The 18,371-nt window shown below is 36.9% G+C and overlaps 1 protein-coding gene across 8 annotated transcripts in view; it reads left to right on the forward strand.

Annotated features, from left to right (window-relative positions):
- The window catches only part of DPY19L4 (dpy-19 like 4), a 60,331-nt gene that overhangs the window by 24,929 nt on the left and 17,031 nt on the right, over nucleotides 1-18,371 (forward strand). For 7 of the 8 annotated variants that reach the window (XM_064267908.1, XM_064267907.1, XM_064267909.1 and 4 more), the window contains 9 exons: nucleotides 238-372; nucleotides 4,688-4,819; nucleotides 4,917-5,015; nucleotides 5,571-5,644; nucleotides 10,956-11,114; nucleotides 12,908-13,027; nucleotides 13,805-13,925; nucleotides 16,326-16,382; nucleotides 17,077-17,159. In XM_064267908.1, the coding sequence (XP_064123978.1) occupies nucleotides 238-372; nucleotides 4,688-4,819; nucleotides 4,917-5,015; nucleotides 5,571-5,644; nucleotides 10,956-11,114; nucleotides 12,908-13,027; nucleotides 13,805-13,925; nucleotides 16,326-16,382; nucleotides 17,077-17,159 (980 nt within the window). The remainder of the gene's footprint in view (nucleotides 1-237; nucleotides 373-4,687; nucleotides 4,820-4,916; nucleotides 5,016-5,570; nucleotides 5,645-10,955; nucleotides 11,115-12,907; nucleotides 13,028-13,804; nucleotides 13,926-16,325; nucleotides 16,383-17,076; nucleotides 17,160-18,371) is intronic. The other variant, XM_064267910.1, reaches the window with a different exon arrangement.

Genomic DNA, 18,371 nt, shown 5'->3' on the forward strand with positions numbered 1-18,371 from the left:
CAACATGATGATGAACACTGAAGGACAGTGGTTGATTTCTCTTTCTACAGTACCTTATTTAGAATCTTGATGTAAGGATTTAATAGTAGTTATGTGATGTAAAAACGAAGCTTCAAGAGTTATGTAGCTTAAAGTTGAGCCAATAACAGAACTGCAACTTTGAGGTAAAAACCACGTGGGTTTTTTTTTTAGTAATAAAGCTATTGATATTTAGTTTCTTTCTTTTGTTTTCCGTAGAGGTTTTGCTACTTATTGATGAGCGCTTCAACTTACACTTTTATGATGATGTGGGAATACAGCCACTATCTCCTGTTTCTCCAAGCCATATCTCTATTCCTGCTAGATAGCTTTTCACTGGAGCAAAGTGACAAGGTATATGGCATTTTGAAATTACAATTTTAAATCTAGAGAATAAATGTTTTAATAGTGTTGTATCTTAAAACCATTTAGTTTTTACCACCAGTGACCAGCATGACAGGGAACACAACAGAGAGTCTCTGTCGGAGCAGGAGAAAACTGTGGTGCAGAACTCAAATTCACGTAAAAAGACCAGACTTAATGGTCTAACTGAGACTAGAGGAACCCTAGAAGACACAGCCCCCTGTTAACCCAGAACCAAAACCATTCCCAAAGCCAACTCCTCAGACAAAGATTAGACTGGACTGTAAAACATAAAATAAAACTCGTTAAGAGCATGCTTCTTAGTTGAAGTAGATACTTGAGACTAAATGGGCAGCTCCTGGCCGGAGGCAGGATGAGAAGGCAGAAAGGGATAGGAGCTGGTCGAATGGTGGAAAGCGGGAGTGTGCTGTCACGCTGTGGAGATTGCAGCTAGGGTCACATAACAATATGTCTATAAATTTTTGTGTGAGAAACGGATTTGAGGTGTAACCTTTCGCTTAAAGCACAATTAAAAAAAAAATTTAACTTTTAAGGTTTATTTTGAAGGATTTATGCTTACACTCAAATAATTGCTCAACTCATTCTCCCTCAGCCGTTTTAGGAACACTTGGAAAATTCCTTAGACATGGCCTTCTTAATTCAAGTCACCCCTGTGCATCCTCTCTATTTCTGGCCATGCCTCTTCTTTTTCTTTCTGTTTCTTAACAAACAAACAAATAGTGGAATATAAAACATGTACAAAAGAGAATATGTATGCTGCATATACAGTGTATAGATTAAAATATGAGTACTTGACCATCCAGGTGAAGAAATGGAATATTTGAATACCGTAGAAGGTCCCTCTCTTGTTCTTTCCAAGTCACCTCTTGCTTCTTTCCCCTCAGAGATGGACTATCCTGAATTTTGTTAATCTTTTCCTTTTTAAAAAAAACTTATTTTTGCCACTTATCTATATATTCCTAAAAAATATATTGTAAATAATTTGTTATTTACTTTTGCCTGATTTGCTTTCGAGATCCATCCATGGTGATGTACGAACTATATTTCATTTATTTTTTTTTTTTGTATTGTTGATGGACTTTTTTTTTTTTATTATTGTTCATATGACCAGTGCTGCTGTTAACATTCTTATGTGGGTCACCTCACACATAATGTACAAGATTTCTCTGGAGTATATATCTAGTAGTGGAATTATAAGTCAAAGGATATGTATATATTCAACCTAACTAAATAATGTCAAGCTGTCTTCCAGAATGGTTATTTCAGTTTATACTCCCACCAGCAGTAGATAAAGGTTTTCCTTTCTTACCTTTCTTCCCTTTATTTGCCAAACATTTATTCAGTACTTACTGTGTCTTGCTCTTCTCTTTCTTTTCTTCATTTCGTATGCCCAGATGGTCTAGAACCCTGATGAGTCCCAACATTAGTTTAAACAGAGAGAATTTAGTTTAATATAAAGAATTGTTAACCAGGCATAATGTTAACTTATTAATTGGAAGGATAAAAAGAACTGAAGTATCATAGAGGTAGCAACTATAGGAAGCAGGTATCTCCCCAAGGCTGAGGGAATAAGGCGGAGACTTTGGAATAACTAAAACTTAGACATATAAAAGAGGGACCCCATGGAGCTGAAACTTAAACCTCTGAGGAAAGACCACTCTCAGCTTTGCTGCTGTCTCTGAGCTAAAAAGAACAGCCCCGTGGAACTGGGACACAGACCTCTGAGGATGGGGCTCTGGTTGGCTGGTCTTGGGGTCTCTGGGGTGAGAGGATGCAGTGAAGCTGGTTCTTCAAGTGCTGGAAAAACTGCAGTTGCATTTAGCTGCTTCAGCAAGAAGGAATTGCTTGGTTGGGGTGAAGTGCCGCTGCAAGCAGATAGGAAGCAACAGAAAGCAAATTCCTTCTTCCTCCTCCAACCTTGGAAACCTTGGTGGTGTAGTGGTTAAGAGCTGTGGCTGCTAACTAAAAGATTGGCAGTTAGCCTCCAACCTTGCAGTCACTCTCTAGCATTCCCTATTGGCAGAGCTTAGCAGAGAGCCAACAGAAAAGCAAAAACGTAGTTCAGAACCCCATCCCCAGCATTTTAAGACAGAGGATAGAGGGTAGTTTGGAGCTGATAGACTGTTACTCAGTAATTGGCACACGTGTAGAGCCAGCACTCAAGTCAAGAAACAGAACATTGCTAGTACCCAGAAGACCCCCAGTGCCCTCTGACAGTCACTACTCCCAAGGGTAGGTAACCACTATCCTGACTTCTAACAGTGAAGTATCTTTCTTTCTTTTTTTATTGGCTGTCTGTCAGTCTGTTTAGGAATTTCTTTCTCTATTTTTTTTTTTCTTTTCACACTGCCTTTTGACATTTTTCTCTAACGAATAATGCCTGCATTTCAACTTAATGTTCCCTTTCTAAAATTAATTAACTTCATGATAGATTAAATAATTGTACAATTTAAGTTTAGAAAGAAATCTACTAAGACATAACTTTCCTGGGAGATCTTCTATTAGGGCATTGAATTTAGCTTACTTCCTTATGATTATTGCTATATCGTAACTGGGCCAAAAGCAAAAATACTTTACTATGGGTGTATATTTCATAGTAAATTTTCACTGGATTGGTTTTGGAATTGTCTCTAAGAATTATGAATTTTATAGATTCTTGTAATTTTTGCAGGTGTATACAAAGATGAATTTTAATTATAGGGAAAGTAAAATTTTGGGCAAACCAAGTGAAATTAAGCCAGAGCCTGGGACTAAAGAGTGTTCCTCCAGCATGATTTTTTGTTTCAAATAATATTTTATTGTGTTTAAGGTGAAAGTTTACATAACAAATTAAGCTCCCATTTAACAGTTTCTACACAAATTACTCAGTGATATTGGTCACTTTTTTCACAATATGTCATCATTCTCATTCATTCTGTTCTGGTTGTACCATTTCCGGTACTCTAGTTTCCCTACACCCTTACCTTCTTATCTTTGCTTTAGAGGAATTTTTTGACTATTTGGACTCATACAGATGATTTTTTAAAGAAGCTCATTACTCATGGATGATATTCTTTATTTTATGGATCAATCTGTTATTTAGCTAATGGAGGACCTCAAGGGGTAATTTTGGTTTAAGGTTTAAAGAGTATCTCAGGGTAGCATCTAGGGTCTTCAAAACTTGAGAGAGGCCATCTAAGATACAGCTATTGATCTCTTGCCACCTGGAGCAAAGGAGAATTAAGAAAATGAAAGGACGAATGGACCACGTGAACCACAGCCTCCACAACCCTGAGACCACACTTACTGGTCTGACAGAGAGTAGAGGAACCCTCATGACTATGACTCTTAAGACCACCTTCTGACCTGGAACTAAAGCAATTCCCAGAGACCACCTCCCAGCCAAACAATAGACAAGCCCATAAGGCAAACAACAACACCTGAAAGGTGTGTACTCCTTAGAACAATTAATTACAGGAGATCAAAAGGGCAGTAACTGTCCAAAAGCAAAGATGGAAAGGCAAGAAAGAATAGAAAATCAGGACTAAAACAAATAGGGAACGCAGGGCAGAAATGGGGAGAGTGCTGACACATTGTGGGAAATGAAACCAAGGTCATGAAATACTTTTTGTACAAACTATCGAACGGGAAACTAATTTGCTCTGTCAACTTTCACCTAATGCACAGTAATAAGTAAATAAGAGTATCTCAGGATTATAGTCTTGGGAAGTCCTCTAGTCTCAACTGGTCCAGTAAGTCTGAACTTCTTAAGAATTTGAGTTCTGTTTCACGTTTTCCTCCTGTTCTATCAGGATTCATCTGTTGTGACCCTGATCAGAATCAGTAGTGGTAGCCGGACACCGTCTAGTTCTTCTGGTCTCAGGGTAGATATGGCTGTGGTTTGTGTAGACTATTAATCCTATAAACTTACTTGCTTCTCTGAGTCTTTGGTTCCCTTTTTTCTCTTTTGTTCTAGAAGTGTACTCCATGAGTAGAGACTAATACTCGTATCAACTTAGATGGCTTCCAGCATGATTTAGACACACATGGTTTTAAAGCTCTTTACTTTGTTCTTGAGAGGTTCTTTCTAAAAAGAAAATGTTAAATTCATTACTGTAGCATTAAAAATATGAATTGAACGTTTACCAGAGCATAATATTGTCTTAAATTATAGGAGAGCATTTACTTTATAATTGTAGTCAAATCTATTCTAGACAAAACTAATGAAAAGATATATAATAAAATTCAGTTTATTCTAAATGAATAATAAATAAGTGAATGAGTCACTTTGTTTTTTTCCCAACAGGTTCATGAAGTTTATAAAATTTATATATTTTCTCTGTTTCTGGGGTATTTGCTGCAGTTTGAGAATCCAGCTTTATTGGTATCTCCTCTGTTGAGTTTAGTAGCAGCCTTAATGCTTGCTAAGTGCCTTCAGGTAATTAGATTTGCCTTTTTAGTATTCTTGTGATTAATTTTTAAATGTCAATTTTTTTTATAACTCATTTCGTATTCATATATATTTTGTCCTACAGCTGAATGTAAAGAAAGGAACTTTCGTAGCTAAGATGATTAAAGTGATGAATTTTTACTTGGTGTGTACTCTGACAGTGACATTCAATATTGTAGTGAAGGTAAGTAACCATCTGAGGTTCATATAATAGAGTAAATTGAATAATAAAATGTACTGGACTAAATTTTAGGAAGAATAATGAGATAGCAAGATAGCAGGGCTTGTACAGTATAATTTTGAGTTAAACAATGATCATACCTAGCATATTGAGTGAGAAAGTAGGATTTTAATTCTTTTCTGCATGCTTTTTTTTTTTTTTAAAGGAAATACACTTTGTTTTTCATTTAATTAAAAATATCTTCATTACCCAATTAACAGTAAACAATATATGGAATAAATTATTGAGGTAAATAAATGGTATTCAGAAGAGTGGGTAAATTGCTAAAACAAGGTGAAAGAAAATTGATATTTTCTTACTACCCCATTACAGTTTTATGCTTAGGTATGAGGTAATGTGATTGACTTATACGAATAAATCTCCTTGCTTCATAGTTACACCATGTATTATTTAATTCATATTTTTATTTTGTAGTCTTGCTATTGGGTATTGGGTAAAGGCTTATCCCTGTAAGCATAGCTGATTGTTCTCTGTTTAACTAGCTTTTTTCTCCTTTAGATGTTTGTCCCACACAAAGAAAATGGGCACATGCTGAAATTCCTTGAAGTAAAATTTGGACTAAATATGACTAAGTAAGTTTTAGACTATGTAACTACATAAAAAACTGAAACTCATTGCTGTTGAGTCCATTCCGACTCATAGCAACCCTATAGGACAGGGTAGACTGTATACCATTTAGAAATAATGAAAATACCAAGTGGAGGGAGTATATACCGAGCTATATTTTTGTTGTTGTTAGATGCTCTTGAGTCGATTTTTGACTCATAGCGACCTCATGTGACAGAGTAGAATTACTCCATAGGGTTTTCTAGGCTGTAATGTTTATGGAAGTAGATTGCCAGGCCTTTCTTGGTTAGCAACCAAGTGCTTAACTGTTGTACCACCAGGGCTCCTTCCTAAAAATATACCACTTAGAAATAATTTAGGATATTATAATATCTGGAAGAGGTACGATACTAATATTTTTTCTCAGTATAAGAAATATCTCATTTAGGTCTCTTATAAGTTGTTGTTAGGTGCCGTCGATTCAGTTCTGACTCATAGCAACCCTGCGCACAACAGAACGAAACACTACCTGGTCCTGTACATCCTTACAATCATTGTTATGCTTGAGCTCATTGTTGCAGCCACTGTCAGTCCACCTTGTTGAGCGTCTTCCTCGTTTCTGCTGACCCTGTACTTTGCCAAGCATGATGTCCTCTCCAGGGACTGATCCCTCCTGACAACATGTCCAAAGTATGTAAGATGCAGTCTCACTGTCCTTGCTTCTAAGGAGCATTCTGGTTGTACTTCTTCCAAGACGGGTTTGTTCATTCTTTTGGCAGTCCATGGTAAATTCAATATTCTTTGCCAACACCACAATTCAAAGGCATCAGTTCTTCTTCGGTTTTCTTTATTCATTGTCCAGCTTTCACATGCGTATGATGTGATTGAAAATACCATGGCTTGGGTCAGGCGCACCTTAGTGTTCAAAGTGACATCTTTACTTTTCAACACTTTAAAGAGGTCTTTTGTAGCAGATTTGCCCAATGCATTGTGTCGTTTGATTTCTTGACTGCTGCTTCCATGGGTGTTGATTGTGGAAATCCTTGACAACTTTAGTTTTTTCTCTGTTTATCATGATGTTGCTCAGTGGTCCAATTGTGAGGATTTTTATTTTCTTCATGTTGAGATGTAATCCGTACCGAAGGCTGTGGTCTTTGATCTTCATTAGTAAGTGCTTCAGGTCCTTTTCACTTTCAGTAATCAAGGTTGTGTCATCTGCATAAGGCAGGTTAATGAGTCTTCCTCCAATCCTGATGCCCTGTTCTTCGTATAGTCCAACTTCTTGGATTGTTTGCTCAGCATACAGATTGAATACGTATGGTGAAAGGATACAACCCAGACCCACACCTTTTCTGACTTTCAACCACTCAGTATTCCCTTGTTCTGTCCAAACAACTGCCTCTTGATCTATGTAAAGGTTCCTCATGAGCACAATTAAGTGTTACAGAATTCCCATCCTTCGCAGTGTTATCCATAATTTGTTATGATCCACACAGTCAAATGCCTTTGCATAGTCAATAAAACACAGGTAAACATCCTTCTGGTATTCTGTGCTTTCAGCCAGGATCCATCTGACATCAGCAGTGATATCCCTGGTTCCACGTCCTCTTCTGAAACCAGCCTGAATTTCTGGCAGTTTCCTGTCGATACACTGCTGCAACCGTTTTTGAATGACCTTCAGCAAAGTTTTGCTTGCGTGTGATAATGTTCTATAATTTCCACATTTGGTTGGATCACTTTTCTTGGGAATAGGCATAAATATGTATCTCTTACAGTCAGTTGGCCAGGAAGCTGTCTTTCATATTTCTTGGCACAGACGAGTGAACACCTCCGCACTGCGTCCATTTGCTGAAACATCTCAATTGATATTCCATCAATTCCTGGAGCCTTGTTTTTTGCCAATGCCTTCAGAGCAGCTTGGACCTCTTTCTTCAGTATCGTTGGTTCCTGATCATATGCTACCTCTTGAAATGGTTGAATGTCAACCAATTCTTTTTGGTATAATGACTCTGTATTCCTTCCATCTTTTTTTTATGCTCCCTGGGTTGTTTACTATTTTCCCCATAGAATCCTTCACTATTGCAACTCGAGGCTTGAATTTTTTCTTCAGTTCTTTCAGCTTGAGAAACACCGAGCGTGTTGTTCCCTTTTGGTTTTCTATCTCCAGCTCTTTGCCGACTGTTCATAAGTTAGATATACTTAAACCTCAATAGGATTACAGTATTTAAAGGCTGCTTTCTTCTTTAATAAGGAGCAATGATGCAACCTGAGATCAGAATAGGTAAAGATTTAAAGTGGATAAAGAGCCAGTATAATTTTGACCACTTGTAAAAATAGTGTGGCAGAGGCGCCTGACCTCCTTGACCTTTACAAGGGAAAAGGAGAATCAAGATCAACAGCCCAAGGCTGATTCCCATGAGGTAAAAGTCAGACATGCCTCCACTCTCTGCCATCTTTACCAATTCTGACACCAACCATCCCCCCTGCAGCACTCTCTACTTCTCTGCCGAGTTTGATAATTCCTTTCAGTGGCCACACAGAACTCACAGACGATACTCACAATACTCACAGACAATACTTTTAGCTCTGCCTGTAAGTGCCCTGAGACACCCCAGTGTCTCTGCCAGTAAGCCTCTGCTGTGGAGGCAGTCAGCTCTAGCTCTGTGAGTCAGTAAACCTAGCTCCACCAGGTTCGCAGAGGCACCCTACTCCACCAGCAAGTCTCCTGCCTGAAGGCGCTCAGCTTACTTGCTCCACTGGCTGGAAAGCCCACCAGCCATCACCTGCTTGTCTCTTGCCTCTGCTACCTCTGTTTCTTTGCCGCTGCTTTTTTGCTGTCTTCGGTGTTATAGCTCTCTCTCCCAGTCTCCTGTTTCAGGAGCGTCTCAGCGCAGGGATCCCAAGTCCAAAACGCTCTACTCCTGCCTCTTCTTTCTTGGTGGTAGCGAAATCCTCCCTTCTCGTCTCTGGGGTGGCTCATCTTAAGCCTAGCAGGGTGGCAGAACTGACCAGTCCTTCATTAGGGTTCTATATACCTTATAAAATAATCCCACTCAATTGTGTATGAGGCACAAAGACTATGGCTAGAAGTGCCATATTAAGTAATTCGTTGCACTGTATCACTACATTAGCTATGTGCTTAAGTTTTAAAAAGGGGAGCAGGCAGTAAGGTATTTATTTTATAGCAAAGAATCTCATCTTGGGGTCATAATAAGGGATTTGACCAGGAGCTACTGTTTTTCAATTCAAGAATAATGTTGAGCGTTTTTCTTTTTCTAGTTAAATATAGCGGTTAAAAAAATTTTTTTTTTAATGAACTAAATGATTTTGTGTACTGACAGAGCCTACTTGCATATCAGAAGATATGTATTCACCTCTACATTTATCTAGTTCATATATCTTAAAAAAACCAAACCAAACCCGTTGGCCATCGAGTTGATTCCGAATCCTAGTGCCCCTTAAGGACAGAGTAGAACTGCCTTGTAGGGTTTCTGAGGAATGCCTGTTGGATTCAAACTGCCAACCTTGTGGTTAGCAGCCATAGCTCTTTACCACTGTGCCACCAGGGTTTCCTAATATATCTTAGAACTTTATTATTATTTGCTGTGACTACATGTGCTTGTAGATACTGTGCATGGAATTTCTATATTGTGATGTATCACAGTTAACAAAGTGTTTGGCATGTTTAGACACTGGAGAACTCTGAAGTATAAATCATGCATGTGTATCTGCTAAAAGGTGCCTTTGAGAGACCATATACTCCATGAGAGTAGAGACTATGTCTTTTTCAGACATATATATAAGCCTGATACATAGCAGACAATCAATAAAAATTGATTGTATGGATGGGTAAGGAGCCCTGGTGGCTCAGTGGTTAAGCACTCGGCTGCTAACCGAAAGGCTGGCTATTTAAGCCTATGGGAGAAAGATTTCGTCAAGATTTGCAGCCTTGGAGACCCCTGGGGCAGTTCTACTCTGTCCTATGAGTCAGAATCTCGACGGCAATGGAATTGGTTAGTATGGATGGGTAAAGAAATATATGGAAGAATGGAAGGCAGCATGGTTTTTTGAACAGAACTAGAGCTTAGGAATCGGAGAGCTCCTAATTCTCTTTCAAGTTCAGCCATAACTTCCTTTTATCACCTTAAATAAATTACATACCATTTCTGATGGCGTGAGATCAATAGGTTTAATAATGCCTCCTCTGCACGGTAGGTTATATGCCCTTCAGATGCTTACCTGTAAGCAGGGACTGTGTCTGTCTTGTGTACCCTTGTGCCCTCAGTGCTTAGAACAAAGCCTGACACAAAGTAGGTGCTCAGTAAATGTTTGATGAATGAGTGGATAGTTCTTATTACATTTAGTGTCTTAACTTTAGCTCCTAATAAGCTGAAAGTTCCCTGAAAGCAGGAACTGGTGTTTTGCTCAACTCTGCTTCCATAGAGAGCCTACTACAGTGCTTGCCAGTTGTAGTAGGCCTTAGGAAGTGGTTATTATTACTACTACGGATACAACTCCTATAAATATTACAGCCTAAGATGCCCTGTGGGGCAGTTCTACTCTATCATATAAGGTCACTGAGTTGAAATTGACTTGATGGCACACAACACTTCCATAACTTGTATGAATATGACTACTATATATTTGTTTAGATGTTGTTTTTATTGAAGTAGAAAGCCAACTACTTTTAGTTCACAAGCATTTATTTCCAGATTTGTCTTTTTAAGAAAATATACAGGAAAGCATACATACATGAACTAAGATATCTCTTAAGATAAAAATTTTTTTATTACGGATGTGTTTAATAAAATTTCAAATATTACTGAAACATTCATGGTAGAGAATGAAACTCCCCTAAAATTTTACCCCTCACTGCTTAGTTAGTTTTTATTCCCTTAGTCACTCTTTTTTTTTTTTACTTTGAAATCCGGTGTCTCTTTTGTGCTTAACACACATCTCAGTTCAGATTGACTACATTTCAACTGCTCAGGAGCCACAGTGGCAATCAGCTACCATAATATGGACATTGGACACCTGGATTTTTTGTTGTCTTCCTTAAAACCGTATTGGTCTTTAGGTATGATTACATTACCTGGTAATAAAAAGCAGTAGTTTTACATTTATTAGGGCAGTTTTGATGAATGTATGTGTTTTATTGAGGAGGATTACTAATATCTTCATTTATAAAGGATAGGAGCTTGCTATTAATAAGCAAATGGATTTAGAGAAATACTTTGTTTTGTCTTAGTTTTTACTGAGATACAAAGTACTTTTATTTATACTAACTGGTTTAAAACAACTGTGATTTTAATGTCATGTTTTTTTTGTCTTCTATAGGAATTTTACAATGAATTGGCTCCTTTGTCAAGAATCCCTGCAGGCACCATCTCAAGATTTTTTTTTGCGATTGACACAGTCTTCTTTATTACCTTTCTATGTTTTGGTGTTAATCATTTGTTTCCTCTCCATGATGCAAGTTATTTTTAGAAGAATTAAGTAAGTACCTATGAGAATTGATCGCATTACTAGTACATTACAAAAATATAAAAAATGCTTATTTTTAATATCCTTCCAACGTTTGTGTGTTTTAAAGCTTTTAATTCCATTCTATTCATTGATATGTAAAATATCATCATAAGATAACCAAGTAAAAGGAGCCCCTGAGTAGCGCAAATGGCTGCACACTTTACTACTAGCTGAAAGGTCGGTGGTTCAAAGCCACACAGAAGCATCTCGGAAGACAGGCGTGGCAATCTGCTTGTGAATGGTCCCAGCCCTGAAAATGCTATAGAACAGTTCTGTTCTGCACACATGGGGCTGCCATGAGTCTGAACGAACAATAATATCAACAAATCAAATAAAATTAAAATTTAGTTTTATGTGTCAAAATATATAATGTCCAAACTTAAAATAGGAGTAATATGTAAATAATCAGTTAAACTTTTACAGACAGATTTACTGATTTACTCCAGTTTTGACTTAAGAGTAATTTCCGTTTGATTTAAATGACACTAGTAGTAGAGGTGATTTTTAAGTTGTAAAGTTTGACTATTAAATATTTTTACCACGTTTGAAAGGAGGCTGTATGTAATATCTTAATTCTGAGGACTTAGTTATTCAAATTGTGATTTAACCATATTGATTTAGCAGTCACTAGTTGAGTGCTGTCGCTATGAATCAGAATCGACTTGGTGGCACTGGGTTTGGTTTGGTTTTTGTTGAGTGCTAATTAATCTTAGAAAAGGAAACCTGTTCATTATATTTCCTGAACTTGCATATTAGTCTTCACAAAGTCATTTGTCTTCAGAATCTAAAGGCCATTTATAAAGATTTGGAGATACATAAGTTAGGTATTTGAATAGCAGAATATATTTTCAAATTTTGGGAACTATCTTAGTTATCTAGTGCTGCTATAACAAAAATAACACAAGTGGGTGGCTTTAACAGACAGACATTTATTCTCTCACAGTTAGAAGGCTAGAAGTCTAAATTCACAGCTCCAGCTCTAGGGGATGGCTCTTCTCTCTCTCTGTCCACTCTGGGGGAAGGTCCTTGTCTGTTTTCAGCATCTATTCCTTGGCTCCTTGGTTACCTTGGTGTGGCATGGAATCTACCATGTTTTTACACAAATAACACCCATGTTCTACTTTTTTTTGCCAACTGTGCTCCACCTCCTCTCCAGGTATTTTCACAAGTGTGCTATGCTAATTTTTTTTTACACTTGTTGCTATCAAATAGAATTAGCATAGGGTCGTAAAGAAAATACGGGGGTGGGGGGTAGGGAGCAGTTGGCAAAAAAAGTAGAACCTGAAGGTTATTTGCGTAAAAATATAGCGTCTTCCACCATCTCTGCTTGCTTGCTTAATCTGCTTTTTTATATTCAAAAGAGATTGACTTAAAGTATAAGGTATACTAATACTGCCTCATCAACATAACAAAGAAAACCCATTCCCAGATGGGATTATAACTACAAGTATAAAAACCAAATCCAAACCCATTGCTGCTCACATCGACCCTATAGAACAGAATAGAACTGCCCCATAGGGTTTCCAAGGAGCAGCTGGTGGATTTGAACTGCCATCCTTTTGGTTAGCAGCCAGGCTCTTAACCACTGTGCCACTGGGGCTCCAGCTCTAGGTATAGGAGTTAGGACTTACAACACATTTTTGGGACACAATTTAATCCATAACAAGAACCATCTTTGTTTCTTTTCATGAGGAAATTAAAATTTTAGATTTGGCCTTCAAAGACGATAATGTATATTTGATTTTTTCATTTCCTTTCTTTAGTGGCAAGTCAGTGAAAGAAACTGTTACTCTCAAAGATGGACAAATTGGAGGAAGGCCAGAAATAATTTATCATGTAATTTATACTATTTTATTGGGTTCTCTTGCAATGGTTATAGAAGGGTAAGTGTACTTTATTTGATCTGTTCGTTTTTACAAAAAAACTATCCTTTCTAAAAAGGAGCCCTGGTGGAGCAGTGGTTAAGTGCTTGGCTGCTAACTGAAAGGTCAGCAATTCAAACCCAGTAGCCGCTCCACGGGGAAAAGATATGGCAGTCTGCTTCAGTAAAGATCTACAGCCATGGAAACCCTATAGGGCAGTTCTACTCTGTCCTACAGGGTCGCTATAAATCTGAATCGATTCAATGCAGTGGGTTTAGTTTGGTTTTGGTTAGGTTGTTTTTAATTTTGTGCTGTTAAAACAACATGCTGTAGTTAAAACTTTGTATGTATATCTTTATACTCATACGCTAACACTTCTGTAGGCTGTAGGGTCACTATGAGTTGGAATCAACTTGATGGCAACCGGCTTGGTTTTTTTTGTTTTAGATTACTAGAAGTGGGATTGCCTACCATGGGATATTTTAAATTTTTACAAGTTCTGCCAAATTGTCTTCTGAAAAAGCTGTTAACAGTTTATATTCTTTCCATGAGTACTATTTTACTGTATCCACATCAATATTAATGCTTATATTTCATTCTTATTTAGTAATCCACATCTTTTTGATTGCTTAGGAACAGAGTAACAATCTGTTGCTGAAAATTAGAGGCTGAGCTTTTTCATTTCTCCCGTGACATTTTAGTATTTTCTTGAGTAGTAGGAGAGAATTCGGAAAGGAGAAATCTGATAATAATGTTCATAGGGATCTCATCTGTGACTTGTTTTTGTTTTTTTTCTAGCTTAAAATACCTCTGGACTCCTTATGTGTGCATGTTAGCAGCATTTGGTGTATGTTCTCCTGAACTTTGGATGACCCTTTTCAAGTGGCTTCGATTAAGAACTGTACATCCAATATTGTTGGTAGGTCATTATTATTTTGTGCTAAGTACTTGTTTCTCTTCCAGTTACGTAAAATCAAATGCTAATAAATGGAAACTACATCGAATACAATTAAAATACCATGAATAAATTCCATTATGACTTAGAGGTAGAAAGAGACCCTTTGAAAATCATTTTTTGTAATTTCTAATTATAAAAGTAGTGTTTTTCATTGCAGATAAATTAAAAAATAATATGTAAAAATACAAGTGAGTCAGTAATGTGAGAAGCCATCAAGAATTCATTTTTATGTCTTTCTTGGTTTTCTTTAGAGCTGTGTTACATTTTCCATGTGAAAGGAGTATCTACACTGTGCCTGCTAGGTGCTTGAAATGCAAAGATAAATAAAACATGGTTAATTTTATCAAGTAGATTGCAGGCTCCTAGGCATAAAACAGAAGGTATTCATAGGGCAGTATTGGAACATAGAGGAGGGCTACTTCATTCAGGTTTTTTACATCTAGTTTTTTTAGAGATTCAGGGAAAACTTTCCAATCTGAGATTTGAAAGATGATGAGTTACTAGTCAGATGAAGGGTGGGGAGGTATACATGGTAGAAGGAATAAATACGGAAGTAAGTAAAGAGCACAATGTAATCAAAAGGACTAAAACAGAAGCAAAGAGAGCAGCATAATACATTTAGTTTTGTTGGCAAATCAAGTTTGAGGCAGGGGTGGTTAAGAAATGAGATTGGAGAAGTAGAGGGTAGTCAGGTCATGGATGTCTTTGAATGTCATGCCATGGAACTTGGCCTTCTCCTAAAGGCAGTGGAAGTCATTGAATGTTTTTATGTAGAGTGAGAAAGTCAGACTTACATTTTCTATCAGATTGCTTCTATAGTTCTGTGAAGAATAGGCCTGTGGGTAACAAAGTAGAGCCAAGAAGGAGGCTATTGCCCCTGGGTGTAGGCCATAGCGGATGAAAGTAATGAAAGTTTCAGTTTGTTGAGTGTCAGGTTCAATGCTTATAAAGATCCTGTTAGCTAGGTTTTATTATCTCCGTTTTATAGACAAAGAGACTAAGGCTTAAAATGGTTAAATAACTTGCCTAAGATCACTTATGGAGCCCTGGTGGCACAGTGGTTAAGAGCTATAGCGAACTACGACTGCTAACCAAAAAGGTCAGCAGTTCAAATCCACCAGCTGCTCCTTGGAAACCCCTATGGGACTGTTCTGCTTTGTCCTATAGGGTTGCCATGAGTAAAAATTGACTCAACGGCAGTGGGTTTGGTTTTTGTTTTTTGGAGATCTCTTATAGCTTGTAAGTGTGGAAATCATGATTCACATCCTGAGTTTTTGAACCCAAAGCCCATTTGGTTAATACTGTGGTATACTGGGGAGCCCTGGTAGTGTAGTGGTTAAGTAGTCGGCTTCTAACCAACAGGTCAGCAGTTCGAATCCACCAGCTGCTTCTTGGAAACCCTACAGGGCAGTTCTACTCCATCCTATAGGGTTGCTATGAGTCGGAATCGACTCAAGGGCAACAGGTTTGGTTATTTTTGGTTTTATGCTATACTGAAGCAAAAAAATAAATAAAAGTTAGAAAAGTGATTAGTATTACTTGCTGCTTAATTAAATATGGGGGAATGAAAAAGAGGAATAAATTGTGGATGTCTCCTAGGTTTCTAGTTGGTATGTCTTTGTGAATTTCAACTGATAGGGGATGATACAAAAAAAAAAAAAGCCAAACCCGTTGCCATCGAGTTGATTCTGACTCATAGAAACCTTATAGGATACGGTACAAATGCCCCATAGAGTTTCCAAGGAGCGCCTGGTGGGTTTGAACTGCCAGACTTTTGATTAGCAGGCATAGCACTTAACCACTACACTACCAGGGTTTCCGTGGGGATGATAGGAAGAAGAATAGTTCTGGCAGGAATATGATGAATTAACAATAGTCATGTTGAATTTTGCCAGCCTATTTCATGAAGAATTCATACATTCTTTAACATTCTAGTATATTGATATATATTAGCTGTTTTTTCTTTATGCATGCATTGTTTTGTTGTTAGCTGTTTAGGTAGCAGTTTAGTATCCTTTGTAAGCTCTTCATAATTTAAATTCCTGATAAACTATCAAATATTAATTCCCTATTTGAAATATTACTATGACTATTGCCTTTTTTTATGTTCTGTCCTAAATTTGTAGGCAAATATATATATCTCACTTTAGCTTAGTATGTTTGAAACTCATTGGTCTTTACCCATCTCACTCCAGGAATTAGATTCTGTTCTGACTTTTTGATTTCTCTGACTAAAATTATCATAATTATAAGGAACGTGAGTTGTTTTATTTGTGATTGGCCATAAAGTCATTGTGTAGTACCTCAAAGTTGTGTTCTGAGATGTATTTTTCCATAACTCTTTTTGCTTTAATATTATAGGCTCTTATTCTGAGCATGGCTGTGCCTACTATAATAGGTTTTAGCTTATGGAAGGAGGTAAGAGAATCAGTTTTATACACTATTGAAATGTACTTTATTTCCAAGGTAGAGATAAATTTATATGTGTGAGGAGGGAACTTACCTTTAGACACTGTTCTAACGAAATATAGTATTACTGATATAGTATTGAGTAATAATACAGTTAGTATGCTATTATATGATAGTATATTAATATAGTATTACTAATATACTAATGTTCTTAGTAATACTTAGTACTTTTATTAATTCAATTTATAATTGGTAAAAGAAATTGCTGAATAGATAGGTCTTAGTATTAAAAAATATTTTGACATCTCCAAAATTTTAATGTCTATAAAATGATGTAAATACTTTGGCTTATTATAACATGAAACTAATTGCCAATAAAGTTGTAAATCTGTTGACCTGATATTTTTATTTATAATTTTTTAGTGTGTATGTGCATGAAAGCTAAAACTAATGATTAGTTGTTTGGTAATGATAAAGGTATTTATTGAATCTAGGCAATTAATTAACTATAAGTTTATCTGGATTGAGAAGAAGGAGCAGGTCACTGAAAGAAAACAATGAGATCCATGATATTTTTTTTACATGAGAACAATGTTGTAATACCGTTTGCCTTAAGTTAACCTTGGTCTTGAAATACCGTGAACAGTTTTAAACTTTCTAGTTACTTATACACATCTTTTGGGGATTTTGTTTCGCATTTTAGTTTTTTCCAAGATTGATGACGGAATTATCGGAACTGCAGGAATTCTATGACCCAGATACAGTGGAACTTATGACCTGGATAAAGTAAGAATTGAACTGCCCAAAACTATTTGTTAAGCTGTTTATTAATTATTATATGCTATCTAATGGATTGAGAGGAAATAAGAAAATTAATAGTTTTCCAAATTCTTCTCGTAAAACTCAGGAATTTTGTTCTGTGTTTTTAGGAATATCTAGTTTTTGATGAAACTTTGTATTTCTAATTTTCTAGTTAATCTCATCTATGGCACATTGATTTTTTTTTTTTTATGGCACATTGATTAGTTCAGGATTTTAGGGTTCTATTTTTGGCAGTATGGCAGACTAGATAACCTGAAAACCCACCGACCTTCAAAGGCCTAGAAAAAAACACATATCCTTTTACTTAGATAGTCAAAAAGATGCTTCCTTTGCCCTAAATTGGAGGTTGTCGGGGGATAGCTTGCTAATCTTGGTAAACAAGGAATTTGGGTTTTATTGTGTCCTTGGGCCTGTGGAAGCAGGGAGTTGCAGTTGAGACATTTACCCCGACACACACATACGTAACTCAAAAAAAAAAAAAACCCCATTGCCATCCAGTCAATTTTGACCCACAGCAACCCTATGGGACAGAGTAGAACTGCCCCATAGGGTTTCCAAGGCTGTGAATCTTTACAGAATCAGACTGCCACATCTGTCTTCTGCAGAGCAACTAGTGAGTTCGAGTTGCCAACCTTTTAGCAGCCAAATGCTTAACTACTACACCACAGGGCTCCAAATATAACTTGGGTACCTATAAAGGGGTACACTATGAGTGAAAGGATGGACTAGCAAAATATCCACCAAGTGGGTAGAAAAAGATAATAAAAAACATGTCTCTTTTCGCCTCAACTCTTGGTCAAAAATAAGACCACACCTCTGAATTTGTAGCAATGAACTGAGTTCACCTGGGTTTCAGGTTTGAAATTACACTTGCTTAATCCAGAAAACCCCAAATCAAGAAATTAGCATATAAAGTGATCCTGGTGCCTGATACACCCTCAAAAATTATTTTGTTTATATCACTCTTAAGGAATGCCCATTAATTCTTTTTTTTTAAGAAAATTTTTATTGTGCTTTAAGTGAAAGTTTACAAATCAAGTCAGTCTCTCATAAAAAAATTTATATACACCTTGCTATATACTCCTAGTTGGTCTCTCCCTAATGAGACAGCACACTCCTACTTTCCACTCTCTATTTTTGTGTCCCCTTGGCCAGCTTCTAACCGCCCCTGCCTTC

This window comes from Loxodonta africana, chromosome 14 (assembly GCF_030014295.1).
Source record: "Loxodonta africana isolate mLoxAfr1 chromosome 14, mLoxAfr1.hap2, whole genome shotgun sequence".
In the NCBI taxonomy this organism is placed as follows: domain Eukaryota; kingdom Metazoa; phylum Chordata; class Mammalia; order Proboscidea; family Elephantidae; genus Loxodonta; species Loxodonta africana.